General features: G+C 49.5%; 1 protein-coding gene across 10 annotated transcripts; it reads left to right on the forward strand.

Annotated features, from left to right (window-relative positions):
• Window positions 1–554: 554 nt before the first annotated feature.
• On the forward strand, window positions 555–20,612 carry TNNT1 (troponin T1, slow skeletal type). Of its 10 annotated transcripts, none has more exons than XM_029584835.1 (16): window positions 555–692; window positions 3,399–3,452; window positions 5,508–5,521; window positions 7,200–7,223; window positions 7,740–7,763; window positions 10,135–10,158; window positions 13,902–13,910; window positions 15,287–15,308; window positions 15,451–15,511; window positions 16,002–16,118; window positions 16,592–16,669; window positions 17,094–17,207; window positions 18,793–18,902; window positions 18,986–19,076; window positions 19,769–19,809; window positions 20,234–20,612. In XM_029584835.1, the coding sequence occupies exons 2-16, from the start codon at window positions 3,421–3,423 to the stop codon at window positions 20,277–20,279; spliced, it is 807 nt and encodes a 268-aa protein (XP_029440695.1). In that variant the 5' UTR covers window positions 555–692; window positions 3,399–3,420; the 3' UTR covers window positions 20,280–20,612. The 10 variants fall into 10 exon arrangements, with proteins under 10 accessions (XP_029440695.1, XP_029440696.1, XP_029440697.1 ...); XM_029584836.1 differs by having other exon boundaries at window positions 7,743–7,763; XM_029584837.1 differs by lacking the exon at window positions 10,135–10,158.
• Window positions 20,613–21,171: the final 559 nt, after the last annotated feature.

Consider the following 21,171-nt stretch of genomic DNA (forward strand, 5'->3'; position numbering starts at 1 on the left):
CTCCCTCACCCCAGCCCCAGGGCAGTGCTGGGAGGAAGCTCACCCTGCTGGAGTCCTCCCTCACCCCAGCCCCAGGGCACTGCTGGGAGGAAGCTCACCCTGCTGGAGTCCTCCCTCACCCCAGCCCCAGGGCACTGCTGGGAGGAAGCTCACACTGCTGGAGTCCTCCCTCACCCCAGCCCCAGGGCACTGCTGGGAGGAAGCTCACCCTGCTGGAGTCCTCCCTCACCCCACCCCCAGCCCCAGGGCACTGCTGGGAGGAAGCTCACCCTGCTGGATTCCTCTCACCCCACCCCCAATCTCAGGACACTGCTGTCCTTCCATCCCCCGAGCCCTGGTGAGAGGAAGTTCCCCCTCTCATTTCATAGTCCTTATCCTCTGCTCTTCCCTTCCACCCTCTGCTGTCTCTGCCCTCTTCGCTGTCTTTAGCATATCCTCCTCTCCCATCCCTAATAAAGTCATCAGATTAATTTTACCTCCGCTTGCTCCGTGCCACAGGGATGGCATGAAGCGCCTTTAGCCAATCAGCTCATCCAGAGATGGAGGGGTCTGGTGTCCAGTTTCTTGGTCTCAAAGCCTCCCCCCTCTGGCTGAGGATCTCGGGGGGGTGGGCAGCTCGAGTACAAAAGCCTCACTGCCAGGATCCTGCAGCTGTCATTCCATTGCTCGCGTTCTCTGCATCCAGGCTTCAGGTAAGACGCCCACCCCTCAACCCTTCCTCCCTCAGCACCAGGCTTCCCCCGAGCTCAGGGGCCTGGATCAGAACCGGGGACAGCGGAGGGCATGTCGCCTTATACTTCCCTAGTGGCTTTGCAAATGGAGCGTCCGTGATTAGATTTTTGCCTCAAATCGATCAAAATTGGCCTCCAGCCCATCGGGCGGGACGTTTGGATTTTTTGTGAGGGCAAGGTTTGATCCTGCTGGAGATCCTCTCATGATTGGGATGGCTCTGTGTGGGAGAGAGGGTACGGTCTTTGGCTAGGGGTGACTGTGTTGGAGCTAGAGACAGTCTCAAGACCGGGGGTGGGTCCTGGTTGGAGAGAGTTAAGACGGTTTCAGGTCAGGAGTAGCTCTGAGTTGGGAAAGAGGAGACAGCCTCAGGACAGGGGTGGCTCTGGTTTGGAGAGAGGACCCAGGACAGAGCTGGCTCTGTTGGGTAGAGGAGATGGACTCCATCCTTGAGTGGGTGAGGGAGAAGGCAGGTCTTTCTCTGTAACAAGCCTGCCTCCAGTCCTTTCTCCTGCCAAGAAGAAATGCGTCACCACAGTCATCAAATCTTAGCTGTTTGTGGGGATGCACATTCGTTTTGTTTCATTTCGTTTCGTTACTGTATGCATGCACATTTTTTATGCATAAAAAAAAAACAAAACCCCCATGTAACGAAAAGGAAATGAAACAAAATTTAAAATAACAAGAAAACAAAACCAAAGAAGAAAACCAAAACGAATGTAATTTTTCCTGTACACAGCCCTATTAGCTGGAAATGAGGGAAAGGGCTGATAATGCGGAATGCCATAAATTTTGAGTCCTTCCGTGCTAGTAAATTCAGGGATACATGTAAGGTCCTTCTGAGTATTATACTGATGGGAGGTGGGGGACGTTTGTAAGTTTACATTACTTTTGGGTTTTTTTGCCTTTAGCCCATTTGTAAGTCACCAGAAGGCTTTCAGACTTTGGCCAGAGTGCCAGAGGATTGGGCTAGGGGGAGGGACTTGGATGACCATGAATGTATTCTGGGAACAATGACAGGAGATTACAGCGCAGCGCTGAAGGCTTCCACCTCGGCAGAATTTGATTCCAAACTTGGTCATTGCCTTTGCAGATGGAGGAGTTGGGGAAGACCCCTGGTTCAAAGATTCCCCCCCCCCCCCAATTGCCTAGATTGATGGTAGGTGATGTTATAGAGCAGTGGTTCTCAACCCTGTTCCTGGGGACCCCCCCCCAGCCAGCAAATTTTCTCTCATGCATATTCATTGTGGATATCCTGAAAACCCGACTGGCTGGGGGGGGTCCCCAGGAACAGGGTTGAGAACCACTGTTATAGAGGATACCATCCGGGTCATGTTACTTCAGGGAGATGTAGGGTTGGGAGTGGGGGGGGAGAAGATAATCAGGGCAACATTCTTTTAGCTAAGGGCCACACGAATCATGACCCGAACATGAATGCTCCATGAAGGCCGAAGTCAATGCTTTCTGAATGGCGTAGTCAAAAGCCTTCTGGAGGCTCTCGTATAAGATAGGTCACCCCTTCATCTCGTCCCTTCGAAGGCATGGTGAGAATAAAACACCCCCTTGAGATTCTGACTAAAGTTTCATGCTTCTCTACTCAAGACGGTAGAAAGAAAAAAAGAGCAAGATGACCCAAATCATCTTGGATAAGGAGTGATGTCCTGCTGGCGGCTGGGGAAATGTCCTTTCAGTGTGGGCAGGAGCACATGAGCTGATCTGAGGGACCTGCTGGCCTTTTCTTTTCTGCCATCACCTGCTTAGGAGTCTCTTCACAGCTTGAGGGAGGAGGAGAATACAGATGGGGACCCCGACAGCTGCAGACCAGAGCTCGACACCCTTGGCCTTCTCTGGCATGGCGACCTCGTCAGTTCTCGATATAAATACCTGCTCCAGGGGATCTGCTTAATCCTTCTGTCTTTTCCGCTCCCATCTGTTCTGGGTTTCTTGCCAGTGCATTGTGAGAGTGGAGGCTTTCCAAAAATAGGCCCTGACAAAAGGCAGGGTTATCATTTGACACCGGTGAGAAAGGGAGATGTGGGCAGGGGGAGGGGGGAAGCTTTTTTTTGGTCCATTGTGTAGCCAAAGATATTCTTCTCCTAAAGAGGAGAGGTCCGGGAGCAGCTTCCAGTCACGCAGGGCTGGGAATGTGTTCAGGCTGTCTCTGGAGGAAATTGCAGGTGCTGATGGAGGAAGAGGGACATTAAAAAAGAGAAAGATGGGGGGGAGTGTGATGGGTGGGCAGCTGCTGAGTTTCTCGAAACAGTAGATAGCATTTTGGATGAAATATTGGCTCTGTATCTGCTCTGCCAGGTCTTCCATCCCGATCGGGGATAACTCACTGACCCTCCCTGCCCATGTCACTGGTCCAGCTTTTACTCCCCGCTCCCCAGTGCATGCAGGGATTTGTAGGTCTGCTCTCCATGCAAGGAAAAAAAAATGGAACCACAAGTTCTTAGAGGCAATGGTTGGGGAGGGGAGAGAGGGAGTGAGGTATAACCAGGATCGGCTCACCCTGTCCCTTGGTGATGAGGCAGGAGAGGGTGGCAGCCCTGGCATGGGCCGGGTGGCCAGGTTTGGTGACTGCACGGGTTGTAATCATTTCTGTGCTTTTCCGATTCCTTCCGGTTCTGTCTCTTCCCTGTCGCCTTCTCTGCCTTGTCTCACTGCAGGTGATCCCTGCCCACCGCCAGCATGTCCGACGCAGAAGACGTGGAGGAATACGAGTAAGTCCTGCACTGGTGCTGTCAACACTCAGCAGCAGCTTCCATAATATTATATAAGAGACATCTACACCATGATAGACATCCCTCCTAGTGCCTGTTATATACCATGAGAGATGTCCCTCCCAGTGCCAGTTATACATGTGAGACACTGCTCCCAGTGCCTATTATACACATAAGAGACATCCCTCCTAGCACCTATTATACATCATGAGAGACATCCCTCCCAGCGCCTGATATATATCATGAGAGACATCCCTCCCAGTGCCTGTTATACACCGTGAGACATCCCTCCCGGCGCCTGTTATACACCGTGAGACATCCCTCCCGGCGCCTGATATATATCATACGATACATTTCCCTCAGCACTGTGTAATACAATGTGAGAGGCATCACTCCCAGGCCTGTTATACACCATGAGAGATGTCCCTCCCAGTGCCAGTTATATATGTGAGAGACCGCTCCCAGTGCCTATTATACACATAAGAGACATCCCTCCTAGCACCTGTTATACACCATGAGAGACACTGCTCCTAGTGCCTGTTATACACATAAGAGGCATCCCTCCTAGCACCTATTATACACCATGAGAGACACTGCTCCTAGTGCCTGTTATACACATAAGAGGCATCCCTCCTAGCACCTATTATACATCATGAGAGACATCCCTCCCAGCGCCTGATATATATCATGAGAGACATCCCTCCCAGTGCCTGTTATACACCGTGAGACATCCCTCCCGGCGCCTGTTATACACCGTGAGACATCCCTCCCGGCGCCTGATATATATCATACGATACATTTCCCTCAGCACTGTGTAATACAATGTGAGAGGCATCACTCCCAGGCCTGTTATACACCATGAGAGATGTCCCTCCCAGTGCCAGTTATATATGTGAGAGACCGCTCCCAGTGCCTATTATACACATAAGAGACATCCCTCCTAGCACCTGTTATACACCATGAGAGACACTGCTCCTAGTGCCTGTTATACACATAAGAGGCATCCCTCCTAGCACCTATTATACACCATGAGAGACACTGCTCCTAGTGCCTGTTATACACATAAGAGGCATCCCTCCTAGCACCTATTATACATCATGAGAGACATCCCTCCCAGTGCCTGATATATATCATAAGAGACATTTCCCTCAGCACTGTATAATACAATGTGAGAGGCATCACTCCCAGGCCTGTTATACACCGTGAGAGACATCCCTCCCAGCGCCTGATATATATCATAAGAAACATTTCCCTCAGCACTGTATAATACAATGTGAGAGGCATCACTCCCAGGCCTGTTATGCACCATGAGAGATGTCCCTCCCAGTGCCAGTTATATATGTGAGAGACCGCTCCCAGTGCCTATTATACACATAAGAGACATCCCTCCTAGCACCTGTTATACACCATGAGAGACACTGCTCCTAGTGCCTGTTATACACATAAGAGGCATCCCTCCTAGCACCTATTATACATCATGAGAGACATCCCTCCCAGTGCCTGATATATATCATAAGAGACATTTCCCTCAGCACTGTATAATACAATGTGAGAGGCATCACTCCCAGGCCTGTTATGCACCATGAGAGATGTCCCTCCCAGTGCCTGTTATACATGTGAGAGATACCGCTCCCAGCACCTATTATACACATAAAAGACATCCCTCCTAGCACCTGTTATACACCGTGAGACATCCCTCCCGGCGCCTGATATATATCATACGATACATTTCCCTCAGCACTGTGTAATACAATGTGAGAGGCATCACTCCCAGGCCTGTTATGCACCATGAGAGATGTCCCTCCCAGTGCCTGTTATACATGTGAGAGATACCGCTCCCAGCACCTATTATACACATAAAAGACATCCCTCCTAGCACCTGTTATATACCGTGAGAGACATCCCTCCCAGGCCTGTTATATACCATAAGAGACATCTCTCCCAAGACCAATTAACTTGTTTTATATACTCCCCCAGTCTCTGTGTATGTCTCAGTTTTGTATATACAGTGTGTTTACATTGCCCTTTTCTCTCTTCTCTCCTTTCTGGCTGCAGGGAGGAGCAGGAGGGTGAGTATTGCATCTCAGCCCCTTCCCTTGATAAACAGCTGCTGTGTTTGTGATTTCATTTGGATTGCTTTCCTGCCTCGGATATCCAGGAGGCACTGGCACAGGGTGGCCCCCCCGTGCCAGTGCCTCCTTACCCCCAAGAAATATCAAGAGCAGGCCGATTATTACAGCGACAGTTTGTATTTCTGTCAGAGAAGTCAGAAAGTGCCCAGCCCTCTGCATTTTGGAGGGTTTGATATGTGAGGTCCCTCTGGTTTTGTAGCTCGTTTATCTTTATCTCAGCCAGATAGGGCCCAAGGGGGGGGGGGGGGGGGGGAAATTCCTTTTGACTGAGCAAACCTGTTGTAGAAGACCAGGAAATGTCATATTTAGTTGATCAATGTCAGTCCCAGTTTTTCCCAAGGCAAGGGCCCATCAATTAATTCATCCATCGTGGATAAGACCAGGCTGTGGCCTAGGCAGCCCTGGATTAACCGTTAAGCAAAATAGGCATAGGACACCAAGGGAAGGGGGCACCTAGAGTGCTGAATAGGTGCATTTTTTCTGTTGCCCCCTAGTTATAAGTAAATAATGTGCCTATATTGCTTACTGTTATTTAGTGTTAAATAAATACAATTTAAAAAAAATGTTTATATTTAATATAGTTGCGGGGTCTGGCCTGGAAGAAAACTGAATTTCTAATCTCTTATTTCACCTTCAGCACTTATTAAGCCTTAATGTCTTGTCAGTTAAGCAATAGAAGAGCCGAGGGGGGCACCATTGTTGGCTGCACTTAGGGCAGCAGTTGGCCTTAATCTGGCCCTGGGCCTAGGAGAAACTCTATAGATTTATCCACCTTGGATAGGACCAGGTTGTGGCCTCCATGGATAAGACCAGGCTGTGGCCTAGGAGAAACTCTACAGATTTATCCACCTTAGATAGGACCCATGCCCGCCCCCCCCCCCCCCCCCCAGCTAGTTGGGTTTTCAGAATATCTCTAATGAATATGCATGAGAAATATTTGCATACACAGGAGGTAGTGCCTACAAATAAATCTGATGTATATTCATTAAGGATATCCTGAAAATCCAACTGACTGGGGGGGGGGGGAGGGGGGGCATGTAGGACTGGCTTGAGTACCCCTGGCCTAGGAGAACCCCTATAGATTTATCCACTGTGGATAAGACCAGGCCGTGGCCTAGGAGAACCTTTATAGATTTATCCACCTTGGATAGGACCAAGTTGTGACCTAGTAGATCTTCTACAGATTTTTCTACCATGGATAAGACCAAGTTTTGGCCTAGGAGAACCTCTACAGATTTATCCACCGTGGACAGGACCAAGTTGTGGCCTAGGAGAACCTCTATAGATTTATCCACCGTGGACAGGACCAAGTTGTGGCCTAGGAGAACCTCTATAGATTTATCCACCGTGGACAGGACCAAGTTGTGGCCTAGGAGAACCTCTATAGATTTATCCACCATGGATAGGACCAAGTTGTGGCCTAGGAGAAGCACTACAGATTTATCCACCGTGGACAGGACCAAGTTGTGGTCTAGGAGAACCTCTATAGATATTCCCACTGTGGATACGAGCAGGCTGTGCCCTGGGAGAACCCCCTAGCTCTTGCTTGCTGCTGCTTTGCTGCGCTTGCCTGGCAAAGGTCTCGTGCAACCCATGTCTGTGTTTGCTTTTACAGGGGAGGAAGAGGCCATTGAAGAAGGTATGATGCGTGTTGCAGGGCTTGCCGCCAGCGTAAAACCATCCTTGCTGGGAAAGCTAATTCCTATCCCTTCCGCTGCCATGCTAGGCTGGGGAGGGGGGCACGTAAGCAAGAAGCCTTCTGAAATGGACTACCTCCGCCCCCTCATCCCTCTCCAGATCTTTTCCCTCACCTCCCTCTGACCCATTTTCCCTTGCCTTTTTGCCAGCTCTAACTCCGCTCCCTCCTCTCTCTCTCCAGTTCCTCCCCCTTTCTCCTATCGATGACTCCATACCACAAATGTCTTATTTGCCTCTGCCATTCTTGCTGCCCCTCTGCCACTCTCGCCACAGTTACCTTTTGTTCCCCGCCTTTGTCACTGTCGCCGAGTCGAGAGAGAGGATCGGGCCACCCGTGCCTATTCTCTGTCCGTCCATCCACCTGTGGTCCGCCCAGGTGCCCTGTGTCACAGAGCCATGCCGGGCGATTGTGCAAGACTAACCAGGACCTCTCTCTTTTCTTTATATCCTGAAAAAGAAGAAGAGCAGCCGGAAGAGGAAGGTGAGAAACCCTGAAACTAGGACGTCATTCCTTTTTTTTCCGCTACCTGTCCACAGCCGAGTGTCTCTTCCTGACCAGAGAAACATGAGCTGCACAGAGGATGGGCACCTCTCCTGGAGACCCTGGAAGTGCCGGGGCGTAACACGGGGTGCTGGGGTGGCAGCTGACTCCCCCCCCCCCCCCAATATTTTGATCCATGGGGAACCAGGTGCAGGGGGGCGGGGGGCGCAGAGAGGTTCCCTGAATTCCTGTGCAGGTCCTGTTTCCTGTCCTATTCTCTAGGCGGTTCCCGTGACCTCTCGCCTCTGCTTCACAATAACCTCTCTCTCTCTCCTTTCACTCTGCAGCTGCCTCCCCTAATGATGTGATGAAAAATAATGCACTGAAAATGTTGTCAAAGAGCAGAGAAATCATCCACAACTCCCATTCCTCACCCCCCCTGCCGTTGAGGGCCCAGGGTGCAGCGTCTCCTCTGCCCCTGCCTCTAGTCTCTCTGCCCTGTTTGGGAAATTCTCGACCCTGACAGCAACGACAGGACTGGGTGCCCTGTCCATAGCACAAAAGTGTCACTCATAGGGTATCCCACTTAGTCTGATTCAGCCGTGCCTTGCTCCCTGAGGGTCCTCCCCTTCTCTTGCGGGTCTTTGCGATGGCTGGCAGTCTGACGCCATGTCCAAGCCCCAGGATCACACCTCTGTGTCCAGCTGAAGGGATATCGAGGTTCTCAGAGCAGAGTCATGTGGATTCAGGGAGAAGCTCCCTCCAGCACATCCTCCAGGGTATAAGATATTAGCTCAATAGTGTTATCAGGTGACCTTCTGCACAATGCATCATTATCATGGTTTTGTTGGATTACATCTGGGCATTAATGTACTTATCATATGCTGTGTTCCCTTCCTGACAGTTGGGTTTATCCTTCCTGAATGATGTCATGGTATCGGGGTATTTTGGATAATAACACAGGGGGGATGTTGCATATGCTGTTACCTTGCTCACAATGTTATACCTCTCAACCTACTAAGCTGATATTGAGTGAAGAGATATTTAAGAGGATGATGCCATTGAGGTCTATGGGGGTGAATGATGTGGGGAAGAGATATTTAAGAAGGTGATACCATTGAGGTCTATGGGGATGAATGATGTGGGGAAGAGAGATTTAAGAGGGAGACGCCATTGAGGTCTATGGGGGTGAATGACGTGGGGAAGAGATATTTAAGAGGGAGACGCCATTGAGGTCTATGGGGGTGAATGACATGGGGAAGAGATATTTAAGAGGGAGACGCCATTGAGGTCAATGGGGATGAATGACGTGGGGAAGAGATATTTAAGAGGGTGACGCCATTGAGGTCTATGGAGATGAATGACGTGGGGAAGAGATATTTAAGAGGGAGACGCCATTGAGGTCTATGGGGGTGAATGATGTGGGGAAGAGATATTTAAGAGGGTGACGCCATTGAGGTCTATGGGGGTGAATGACGTGGGGAAGAGATATTTAAGAGGGTGACGCCATTGAGGTCTATGGGGGTGAATGACGTGGGGAAGAGATATTTAAGAGGGTGACGCCATTGAGGTCTAAGGGGGTGAAATACGTGGGGAAGAGATATTTAAGAGGGAGACGCCATTGAGGTCTATGGGAGTGAATGACGTGAGGAAGAGATATTTAAGAGGATGACGCCATTGAGGTCTATGGGGGTGAATGATGTGGGGAAGAAATATTTAAGAGGATGACGCCATTGAGGTCTATGGGAGTGAATGACGTGGGGAAGAGATATTTAAGAGGAAGACATCATTGAGGTCTATGGGAGTGAATGACGTGGGGAAGAGATATTTAAGAGGGTGACACCATTGAGGTCTATGGGGGTGAATGATGTGGGGAAGAGATATTTAAGAGGATGACGCCATTGAGGTCTATGGGAGTGAATGACGTGGGGAAGAGATATTTAAGAGGAAGACATCATTGAGGTCTATGGGAGTGAATGACGTGGGGAAGAGATATTTAAGAGGGTGACACCATTGAGGTCTATGGGGATGAATGACATGGGGAAGAGAGATTTAAGAGGAAGGCATCATTGAGGTCTATGGGAGTGAATGACATGGGGAAGAGAGATTTAGAAGGGTGATGCCGGCTCTCTGGAAGCATGTGCCACAGTTAGGCGGGAGATGCTATGGTTAGGGTGGTTCCCCCTTGCAGTGACAGTGAGTTGAGAGGTGTGCTGGGGTGTGTTTGAGGCCCCTTCATTCTGGGCCATGGACTAACCAGGGCTTGGGTTCTGCTCTCTCTTCCTGCTCTAACTGTTCTCCCTTTCTCTCACGGCCTCGCCCTGCCCCCGTCCCTTGCCCTACCTTGTCTTGCGGTGCGCTGTGACTGAAGAGCCGGCTCCGGTGGAGGTGCCAGGTATTACTGCTTCTCTCTTCACGTTTAAGGCCGGGGAAGGTGCTGGAAGTTGAGGGGGCTTCACACTCCCCTACCCATGCCATTGCAATCATGACATTTCATTTCTCTCCTGCCCTATCTTTTTTCTCTCTCCCCTTCTCCCTCCCTTTGGGCCCTTCCCCCTCCTCCGTGTCTCTTCCGTTCAGTTTTTCTTTTCTCTCTCCTTAAACCCCCACCTACCTCTTCTCTCACACTTGCTTTCCACATCATTCCCCTCCTCTTCTCCGTCTCTCTGTCTTTTATTTCTGCCCCCCCCCTTTCCATTCTGGGTTCCTCTGACCCGAGGTTGTCACCGGGTCCCCCCTGGCATTTAAGTTGAAAACCCCCACCAGCGCCCCCTCCCTCCCTCACCGACTCGACCTCCCAGGTCACCTCCACTGCCTCCCCTCCTGTGTTTCTCACACCCGCTCGCTCCCTCCCTCTCCAGATATATTTACATATGTGGTTCATATGCAATATATTCTATACATGTGTACACTCCCAGGTAATATGTATAGCCCCCCCCCCCCCCCCCAGTCTATGTGCAATATACTCAAGGTGTGATAACCCAGATATATTCACTAAGTGTGATATAATCCCGCTTGAGCTCAGATGCTATAACTCCGTCTGGCACAGAAGATGGGGGTTGGTGTCCATAATCGTGCCATAACCAGCTGCTTCTCGGAGTAACAAAACCAAACCCCTGATGGTAATCCAGGGGTAGACTCATCCTGAGTTTGGCCCCGGAGTTTCTCCCTGCTGATTTTGGGGGTGGGGGGAGGTTATTGATCCATAGGGGGCAGTTAGTTTGCCACCTCCTCCCCCTTTTGCCTCAATGCAGAACATCCGTTCCTTTTGTTTTGGGGGCATCAGGATTAGGGAGAACCTCACTTTTTTTTACAGGGGGATCTTTTAACCATCACCAGTTAGTGCACGGCTGGTCTTCCTACACAGAGATTTCCCCCGATTCCCTCGTTCGGCAGCCTCGCGCAGCCTGATCTGCTCGTGCCGGAGACAGGCCCTGTCGCTCAGGACGTGTTTTTTGCAGACATGAAATCATTTTTACAGACATGTCTTTTTTTTTTTTCTTCTGTCAGTAAATTTACTGACAGGTGGCAACCCTGGTTGAAATCGAAGTTCCCCCCACCCTTTCCCTCTCGTCAATATTCTTCCAGCGGGTCCCTGGAAATCTGGATAAGGGCCTTGGCTGAGCTTTTGGAGGCCACTGGTGCTACTTGGGGGATTTGGGGGCGAACATCTCAGCCTCTTCCAACCCCCACCTCCACCCTCGAGTCAAGCCTCCAGGAGCCAGTCACAGTAGTTTAACTCTCCTTCCTAGGCATGCTGGGTCTTGGGGGTTCCCCTGGATAGGAAATGCAGGACTACAGATCCCAGAAAGGTTAGAGGGGGCAAGGCCGGGGCTGTGGATCTGAGGAAGTGAATACACAGTATTGACTCTTACTATCTCTGGGGCCTTGCTGGTGGGATGAGGACCTGCTTCAACTCTAAATCCTCTCCATCCAGGCTCCCTCCTGGCTTATGCCTCGCCATGCTAAGGCTCCTTATGGCTCTCTGAAACCGTGGCCTATATGGCTCTCTCTCTCTCTCTCTTGCCATGGGCTTCACTGCTACTGCTCCTGCCCAGAGGAAAGTGAGGAGCAGTAGAAAGAGGTGAAATGCTGGCAGTTGGCTGTAGCTGAGAAACCAGACGACTCCATGATCTTATGGTTTATTGTTATTGTTCCATGTTCTATGTAAAAAAACCCAGGTCTAACTTCCCAGACCAGGGCAACCTCTTTCGTTACTTGTAAACCGGACTGATTTGTATTGCATACAGGAATTCCGGTATATAAAAATTTAAAATAAATAAATAAATAAATAAATAAAATCTTTTGGCCAGTTCGGTCCCAAAGTGTTTAGGTAGTCAAAGAGAAAACCAAACGCCAGCATGAGAAGTACCCAAATGCTTTGGGAATTAGCTAAACATATATTCTGCTGTGCTTGGAGGCACCGGTCATCCGAATGTCCCCTTTCCTTTCCCTCTGTTAGTCCTAATCAAAAGCTGCCGCATGGCTCGGCAAACCCAGGCTGGGGCCACCAGACAGCTCAGGTCCTTGGGGAGGGGCTGAGCCAGCCCGGTTCCTAACTCCTCGTGTAATTTGCCCACGAACGTCTCGGGCACCGCTGCTTAAGGGAAGACCCGGTACGGGGGTGGGCCGAAGCCAGCGCTCAGCTTGGCTCAACCGAAGGTGCTTTCCTCTTGGTCGGGTGAAGACCGAACTGGGCCACTCGAGAAACAGGCTCGTCTGCTGTCGCTGCAGGGCTTCTGGTGGTCCATTTAGCCGCTGGCACTCAGCTTGCCTCACCACCAGCTCTACCTTCAGCGGCGGCCCAGCCCTTTGAAGTGCTGGCCGGAAGCCGTCACAACCTTTTCGTAACAGCGCGAAATCCAAGACTTGGAATAATTCTGTCGGGGGCCATCATGAAATGTCCTCGGGGTGGGGGGGATGCACCTCCAGTCCCATCAGCCAGCCCATCATCCCCACCCACCATTCTCCCTTCCCAGCAGCTCCCCACACACACTCGGACCTTGTGTGAGCCCCTGTACTCTTCCATCTCCCCTCCCCACCCAACAGCTCACCTTTTTGACAATATTTTCCTGAGCCTGTGTTGGAGATTTTAACAAGATGCATTTTTCTATTGTGTGTATATGTGTGCTTGTTTTTTTTTAAACAATATTTTTTTATTTTATATATTTTTTTTTTGGTAAAATTTTTCCTGTTTAACTCCTAGACATCTTCTCGTGTCACAAGTTGTTAAGGGTTTTTGTTGTTTTTTTTTGTCAGGGCTTTTTGTCTGTTCTTTCTTGCTGCCCTTGGCACTGCCTCTCTCTCAAGTCCAGAATTTTATTTTATTTTTTTTAAATGTTTGCTTTTTATGTTATTTTTTTTTCTTGTCCTTCTCCGATTTTGTCTCTACATAGGAAGCGGAAAGCCACCTGGATTCTCAGTCCTCCGGAGCTTCTCCGAGAGAGACGGAGGGGAGGGGAGAAGATTGCTCGCCCCGATGATGAGAAAATGGTCTAGATTTAAAGATGGGGCAGCCGGATTGTAATTGATCCATCCCTCCCTTGTTTAGCTCAGCTCACTGCGGGGCCGGGTTTTGCCACCACCTCATCTACGGGGCTCCTAGTTTTCTACCCCCCTGGAACTACAAGTCCCAAGATGCACTGTGGGGTAAAATCAGAAGTGACTTGGCCCATCCCTGATGCTATGCAGTCATCTAGTGCACTCCTCCACCCCTCAGCTCTAGCGCCGTTAATGATATGTCCTCTGAAGCTGAGATGCCAAGTGGCCTGGTTCAAGGAATGCCAGGCAGGGAGCGAAAACAGCCGCAGTCTCCCACCTTCTGTACTGCTGTCAGGCCCAGAGAGGGGACAGCCACAGTCTGTGCTGGTGTCAGTGACACATATGAACGACCCCCTGTTCTTTTCCTGTTCCTTTATCCTTTCCTTCTTCTGAGGAGCACAAAGCTTTGGCTTCACTTGTCCCTCTGAGTGGTGCCTGCAGAATTCATAAGCACAGGAGAATGGGATGTAAAAACAGAAAGCTGGCGCTGATTCTAGGAAATAAATACAAGAATATTATACATTACTTTAATCAGTATTTCTTCTCTCCATCTTTTCCTCCCTCTCTTGGGTCCTCTTTGATGGGTCTCGCTGACAGCACATCAAGGTGAGTATGGACCCTCCAAATACTCAACATTGTATGTGTGTGTGTCTTTATAGATGAAGGATGGACAGAAAGATGCTGAAAGAAGAGATGGATAGAGGAATGAAAGGATGGATGGATTGTGATTGGAGAATAGATGGATGGAAGACAGCCGAGAGGTGGATAGGTGGATGGATGAATAGATGGCTTGATGGAGAGATGAATGGATGGATGAGAGATGAATGCGAGATGGCTGTGAGGTAGATAGGTGGATGGATTATAGGTGGATGGATGGATGGATGGAAAGCGGCTGAGAGGTGGATGGATGGAAGATCGCTGAGAAGTGGATGAATGCATGGATGGCTAAGAGATGGATGGATGAAAGATGGCTGAAAGATGCATAGGTGGATGGATGAATAGATGAATGGACAGAAGTTGGCTGAGAGGTGGATAGGTGGATGGATGAATAGATGGCTTGATGGAGAGATGAATGGATGGATGAGAGATGAATGCAAGATGGCTGTGAGGTAGATAGGTGGATGGATTATAGGTGTATGGATGAGAGATGGATGGATGGATGGAAAGCGGCTGAGAGGTGGATAGGTGGAAGGATGGATGGACGATAGCTGAGAAGTGGATGAATGAATGGATGGCTGAGAGATGCATAGGTGGATGGATGAATATATGAATGGACAGAAGTTGGCTGAGAGGTGAATAGGTGGATGGATGGATGGACGATAGCTGAGAAGTGGATGAATGAATGGATGGCTGAGAGATGCATAGGTGGATGGATGAATATATGAATGGACAGAAGTTGGCTGAGAGGTGGATAGGTGGATGGATGAATAGATGTACGGATGAAAGATAGATGATGGATGGATGGATGGAAAATGACTGAGAGATGGATAAGTGGATGGATGATAGATGTATGGAGAGAATATGGATGATGAGAGGACAGGATGGAGGATGGCTGATAGGTGAATGAGCACATGGAGGCTGACGTGGCCTGCAGATTTCCAGAACCACCTGGGCTGAAGAAATAAAGTTAAATAAATACTGAATGCGCCCATAACCACCTTGGCATAGGGCACATCAGGACTGCATATGGCTCCTCTCCTGAGCAGATGCAAGTTCTCTACGGCCCATGGCTGGACTCCATCGCTCAAGTTGCCTCTCTGCCTCGCTTAGCGGGAGTAGAATGCCTTAGCTCTCCCCACCCTCCATCTTTCTGTGGGAGACTCCAAGTGCAGCAGGCCATCACACTTCCAATGCCAGGGAGCCGGGATGCGTCTGGGAGTCGAGGGAGGTGGGGTGCCGATTGATGAGTGAGGTGTTCCCCTGTGCAAAGGCATGGCCATGGAAGGGGCTGATGTGTCTTCTCTTTTTTCTTTCTTCTGCAGAAGAGGAGCGCCCAAAACCAAAGTAAGTGGTGGAGAGGATGCTCCTGTCTGTTCTGCACCCATTAAAGGGTTCAGTCTGGGGAGGAGGGGAGAGGTGAGGTGTGGGCTGCAGTTTGCCACTGTCCAAGGAGACCATCTCTGCTTTTCTTTTCTTGCTCTCACAGGCCAATGGTTCCCCAACTTGCTCCTCCCAAGATCCCTGAGGGAGAGAGGGTAGACTTTGATGTAAGCCTCAGCTCTCTCTTGCCCTCCTTTCCATGTTCTGCTTTCTCTCCCTTTCGCTCTCCTTTCCTACGGTCTCATTTCATATCTCTTTGTAACCTTTCTCGCTTGTTCCTTTGGTTTCTCTTTTGCCCTCCCTTTTGTGTTGTTTCTCTTGACTTTCTCTTCTTCCCATTCTTTCTTTCTCATTCTTCTCTCGTTGTTTCTTGTGTTCTCCTTTCCTTGGTGTGTTTCTCTCATTCCTTTTGTCGCCCTGTTTCTCTGTCTTGTTTCTTCTTTCTCCTTTTATTATTGTTTATTTTGCCTCTCTCTTCTTCCTTTTCCCCCTCTCATTCCCTTTCTCTCGCTTGTGTCCTCCTTTCCTTGGTATGTCTTTCTCTTTCCTCTGTTCCTCTCTCTCTTTCTCCCTCCCTCGTTGACTTCTCTCTCATTTTTCCTCCCCTTGTTACGTTTCTCTCTGTCTTCCGTGCCGTCCCCATCTCCTCTCTCACAGGATATCCACAGAAAGCGTATGGAGAAGGACCTGCTCGAGCTTCAGACCCTCATTGATGTTCACTTCGAGCAGCGCAAGAAAGAGGAGGAGGAACTGATAGACCTGAAGGACAGGATTGTGAGTATGCATGGGGATCTCTGCGCAGATTTGTCCCTGGTTTCCATGCTTCATGTCTCGGCAGGAGCAGCAGCAGAAGTCCACACTCAGCAAGGGGCTTCCAAGCCCATCTGCGCCTGCTACAAGGCCTTCTATGTCTTTATTAATCATTCTCCCAATAAGTCCTTTTCAGCCTCTGGCCGTAGACAGAAGTCATTACTGCCACTGGGGATCACAGTGACCATCTAAGGGGGCAATCTCTGGCAAATGTGATGTCCGTTGCTTCCTCTGTAAACTACTGCCATCTCAGTAATTTACAGAGGCGTCTGCTGCACTGCATGTGCTGCAGTGAATTCTTCTTTATCACAAGTGTGGTGCCCCCCCCAGCCCGGGGGTTATCCAGAGGGACATGTCTGCTGGCCTCAGTTTCCTTGCTACAGCCGCGGGCGCCTTGCCAGCAGCAGATCCTAATCGGATCTGTCTTCCTTTGCCAGGAGCGTCGGCGTGCCGAGAGGTCAGAGCAGCAGCGCTCCCGGACAGAGAAGGAGCGGGAGAGGCAGGCAAAGCTGGCTGTAAGTACCGACCTGCACATGCCTGCTCGACGTGGGGGCGTTCTGGGGAGTGGACAAAAAGGGTCTCTGGGTGTTTGAGATGGAAGAAGATCCCTGAATTAGCTAGCTGGTGGGAAATGATAGGAGGATCTAAGGGGACCTGACATTGTCTTTAGGGGTAGAAACTCCTGTTTCCCCCAACTATTTCCCATTAGGATCAAGAGGACATGTCATCGGCTGAAGTTCTGCAGGGTTTTTATTGTTTTTTTAACTTCTTCTGGAACACATGCACGCACAAATAATATTTGCCTAAATACTAGTCAACCAGATGACCTGGCATTATCCTAAATCCTAAGAGTGACTCCACATAGGCTTAAAAAACAGAAACAAGTGTGGTAATGGCAAAAGCACCAAGGGTTAACTTCTCTTCTATTTCTTCCCCCAGGAAGAGAAGATGCGGAAGGAAGAGGAGGAGGCCAAGAAACGGGCTGAAGATGATGCCAAAAAGAAGAAGGTCCTCTCTAACATGGGAGCCCATTTTGGCGGCTACCTCGTGAAGGTAACACAGCTCGGCCTTGCGATGCTTTTTGTGTGAAAGCTTGATGACCATCACAAGGAAAGTGGACTGCTTGCTTATTAACCGACCATGCTCCTTAACGAGCGAAGGTGTCATTTGCATTTCGGACATCATAGGAGTGAGAAGAAAACTTAGTCCCAACTCAACCAGTGGCCAAAGGGGAGTCTCGTGAACGCCAAAGGGAATCTTTCAGGCACCAAGGGGTTGAGAACATCAAGTCTTTTTTTTTTTTTTTTTTTTTTTATTTAACTTCTTTTACTATACCGACACTCAAGACCAGGTCTTATCGTACCGGTTTACATTAGAACAAGGGGAAAAAACCAATTAACGTATAAGTGGAAATGAGAAGTTACATTAAAACAGGGAGAGTAAAAACATGGATGTCGGAAGATAGGACAGAATTAAGTAATCAAACAATAAGTTAACAAAAATTCCAAACTATAAATTAACATAAAATAATAAATTAGTAGTACAGAAACATGGATTATAGTCAGCGGAAATATACATGGAAATATATATATATGGAAATATATACAGCTGAAATATACATGGTATGTCAAATGGGAGGAGTGGTGGGGGTGAGGGGAAAGGGTGGGTTGAGGTTGAACAAAGGTTCCTGGGGTCCCAGATTGGGTGAAACAATTAAACAAAAACAGCTTTGACCCGTAACAAGAGAAGCTAAAAAGACACAGACCTGGCAGATAGAGAAAGAGAGGAGAGGTCCCTCCCACAAAGGCTGGTGACTTGGGTCTGGGTCTCCACACAACCCTTAAGAGCTTTGAGGTCCTGGGCTAAACTGACCCAAAAGTGAATTGGTCCCTTTCCCACCGTGAAACAAGTGGAACCAGTAACATTTAAAATCCAGTTATCTCCAACCTATCAGATACACCAAGTATTTCATGCTTCCCTGTCAGGAAGAACATAAGAACATATCATACTGGGTCAGACCGAGGGTCCATCAAGCCCAGCATCCTGTGTCCAAGTGGCCAATCCAGGTCATATGTACCTGGCAAGTACCCAAACCTTAAACAGATCCCATGCTACTAAAGCCAGTAATAAGGAGTGGTCTTCCCTAAGTCAACATGATTAATAGCAGTTTATGGACTTCTCCCCCAGGAACTTATCTAAGCATTTTTTAAACCCAGCTACACTAACTGCACTAACCACATCCTCTGGCAATGAATTCCAGAGCTTATCTGTGCATTGAGTGAAAGAATTTTCTCTGATTTGTTTTAAATGTGCTACTTGCTAACTTCATGACGTGCCCCCTAGTATTATCTGAAAGCATAAATAACTGATTCACATTTACCCATTCAAGTCCTGTCATGATTTTATGGTATGAGTAGAGGAGATATTGGACTAAGATAAAATGGGGTAGAGGAGACATTGGATAGGATAAAATGGGGTAGACTAAGTGTGACACCTTCAGTTTTCAAAGTTGGAAGATTCAGGGAAGTCGAAGACCAGGGTTTGGGGAGGAAACCAGATACATGACGAGTGAAATAATCAAGAGCTGAGGCTGAGGCCTTCAGATAACAAACTTCTTCTTCCCTCTGTACTTTTCAAGGCTGAGCAGAAAAGAGGCAAGAGACAGACAGGGCGAGAGATGAAGAGGAAGATCCTGGCCGAGAGGCGCAAGGAGATCAACATTGAAAGCCTTGGTGAAGAAAGCCTGAAGTGAGTATACCCGCAGTACAGGGGAAGTTAGGAGGGGAGGCAACTGGGATGCGTTTTCTCTAACATGCCCCAATCTGTTGTAGGCAAACAGCAAAAGAGCTCTCGGAGTGGATACACCAGCTGGAATCGGAAAAGTTTGACTTGATGGAGCAGATGAGGACTCAGCGCTATGATGTAAGTGTGGGACTCGTCCCGCGGCACTCCAGAGAGGGCTCTTGTCCCAGCAGGGAGGAAGCTCTAAGCCTTTCAGTACAACACATGGCAGAGGCCTGCTAGTGAGCACAGGGAAGCGACAGCCCTTGGAAGCAGAGGGAATGTGGAAAAAAAACCCCCAAAACAAAACGGAACCCTCAGGACAAGCCCTAGGGAAGGTCCCAATGCGTGGCCGATGTCGCCATATCCGGATCTTCCCACATCGGTTTCCCCACAAAGGTATTCCTGGCCCCAAACGATCACAGGGGGATGACGTCTGGCTGGCAGCCCCACCCCTTGCCAGAAAGGGTGAGCTTTCCTGCTGCTTCAGTCCTGGGGCCTTCCCTCTCCATGGGAGCTGCTTCACAGCAGCACCACCAGAGGGACACACCTGCAGGGGGCGCCAGTCTCTCCATGGCTTGCGACCTGGAATGCCAGGGGTTATTCTGCTGGAGAGCAGGCATGAGGCGCGGCAAAGGGGAAGGGACAAGTTCGCACTTCCCTGGGGCAATGCCCCTCCAAATTCACACTTGCTCAGGCTAGCAAGGATACCTGGCTAGGGCACGCACGGGTTCATTTTATACCAATGCTTAGCTTGTGGGCAGCTCTGGCTACTGATATGGCATCCATTTGGTTGTTTTACTATAATTAGGGCTATGTTCTTTCTTTCCCAGATCAATGTCCTTTATAACCGCATCAGCCATGCTCAGAAATTGTAAGTAGCAGAGATGGCTATGTGCCCTGAATGTGTGTTTTGTGTTCTCTGATCATCCCTGTCCTCAATGTCTTCTGATAAAGAGTTGCTGCTTATGTTGTGTTGCTTCAATGTGGCTTCAGGCGGGGTTTGATATAGCTATGCAGGTTTAGCTTTTCCCTCTTGACCTTGTGCTGCTGTGGGGCCTTGCGACCTGGAGCTCCAGGTTCCAATCCCACTCCTCATGCCAATTGCTCGTGGTGTGACCTAGTGCCCAGATCAAAGAGCTGGGAAAGCCTGCCAGAGGCAGGTTCCAGTTCCAGCAATCCGTCACTCCATAACCATAGGACCGTAAGCTCCCGGGGGAGGGCAGGGCAGGGCTGTGCAGAGCGGGCACCCTGACCGTGCTCTGTCATTAATAACACCCTTATTGTTATCACCGCAGCAAAAAGGGAACCGGAAAGGGACGCGTCGGAGGCCGCTGGAAGTAAGCAAGTCACTGGAAACGTTAAGAAGTTTGCTGCTTTCTCCAACCAAGGACCCCGGCCCCTCTCTTTCGCTCAGTCGGACATCCTGCCGGCATCTCTTCTCAGCCCTCCTGCTCTCCCGAAATCAACAAGCCGGTGTCCGCTGTCTCAGATCTCACTGGCTGGTGTTGGTCTCTGCGCCTTCATTTCACAGGGAACGATCGGTCTGCCATGTTTTAGTGGGGGTGGGGGCTGTTAATGACAGTGATCTGTCCCACCACCAGTGCTTGGCGTCCACCCGGCCCGCTGTAATAAATCCCCCAAATTCCCTGGTTAATTAAAACAAGAAAAGGCAGGTATTGTGTGTGGACTGCTTCTTTCTGTGTCCATTTTTTGAGTGTGATGGTGGGAGCGGTGAGTTTCTTGTTTTGCTGGAAATTTCAGGGCAGGGAGGTTGTATTTCCCACTAGAGCTTATTCAATGCAAAACAATCTCTCTTCCCTAGAACTGCTGTGCAGCAGTTGTGAGGGAAGAGGCTCCTCCAAGCCCCCTGGTTATTTTTGTGAGAACAAAGAACATGGCCAAGGTGGAGAAAGGGGGTTGGGCGCTGCTGGGTTAGCAGGTGGCTCTTTGTCATCAGCGACAGGCTGAGGCCAGCCCCGCTTTTATTTCCATTGCTGCAAGGGGACAAAACCAGGACTGTTGGCTTATTTTCCTCTTCTGCCTCCCCCGTCGTCTCCTATTTTTCTGTAGAAGCAGATTTCACCACCCAAAGTTCCAAAAGCAACAAGTCACATTCTTCAAAGGCAACGAACAAGCTCCTTTCAATGCCAGGCCCCCTGTTTAGCAGGTTCTTAAGAGTTGGGGGAGCTGCCTTCAAAACCCCTTTTGAGACAAAGGGGCAGCAGACCTGATT

The sequence above is a fragment of the Rhinatrema bivittatum genome, chromosome 19 (genome assembly GCF_901001135.1).
Source record: "Rhinatrema bivittatum chromosome 19, aRhiBiv1.1, whole genome shotgun sequence".
Taxonomy (NCBI): domain Eukaryota; kingdom Metazoa; phylum Chordata; class Amphibia; order Gymnophiona; family Rhinatrematidae; genus Rhinatrema; species Rhinatrema bivittatum.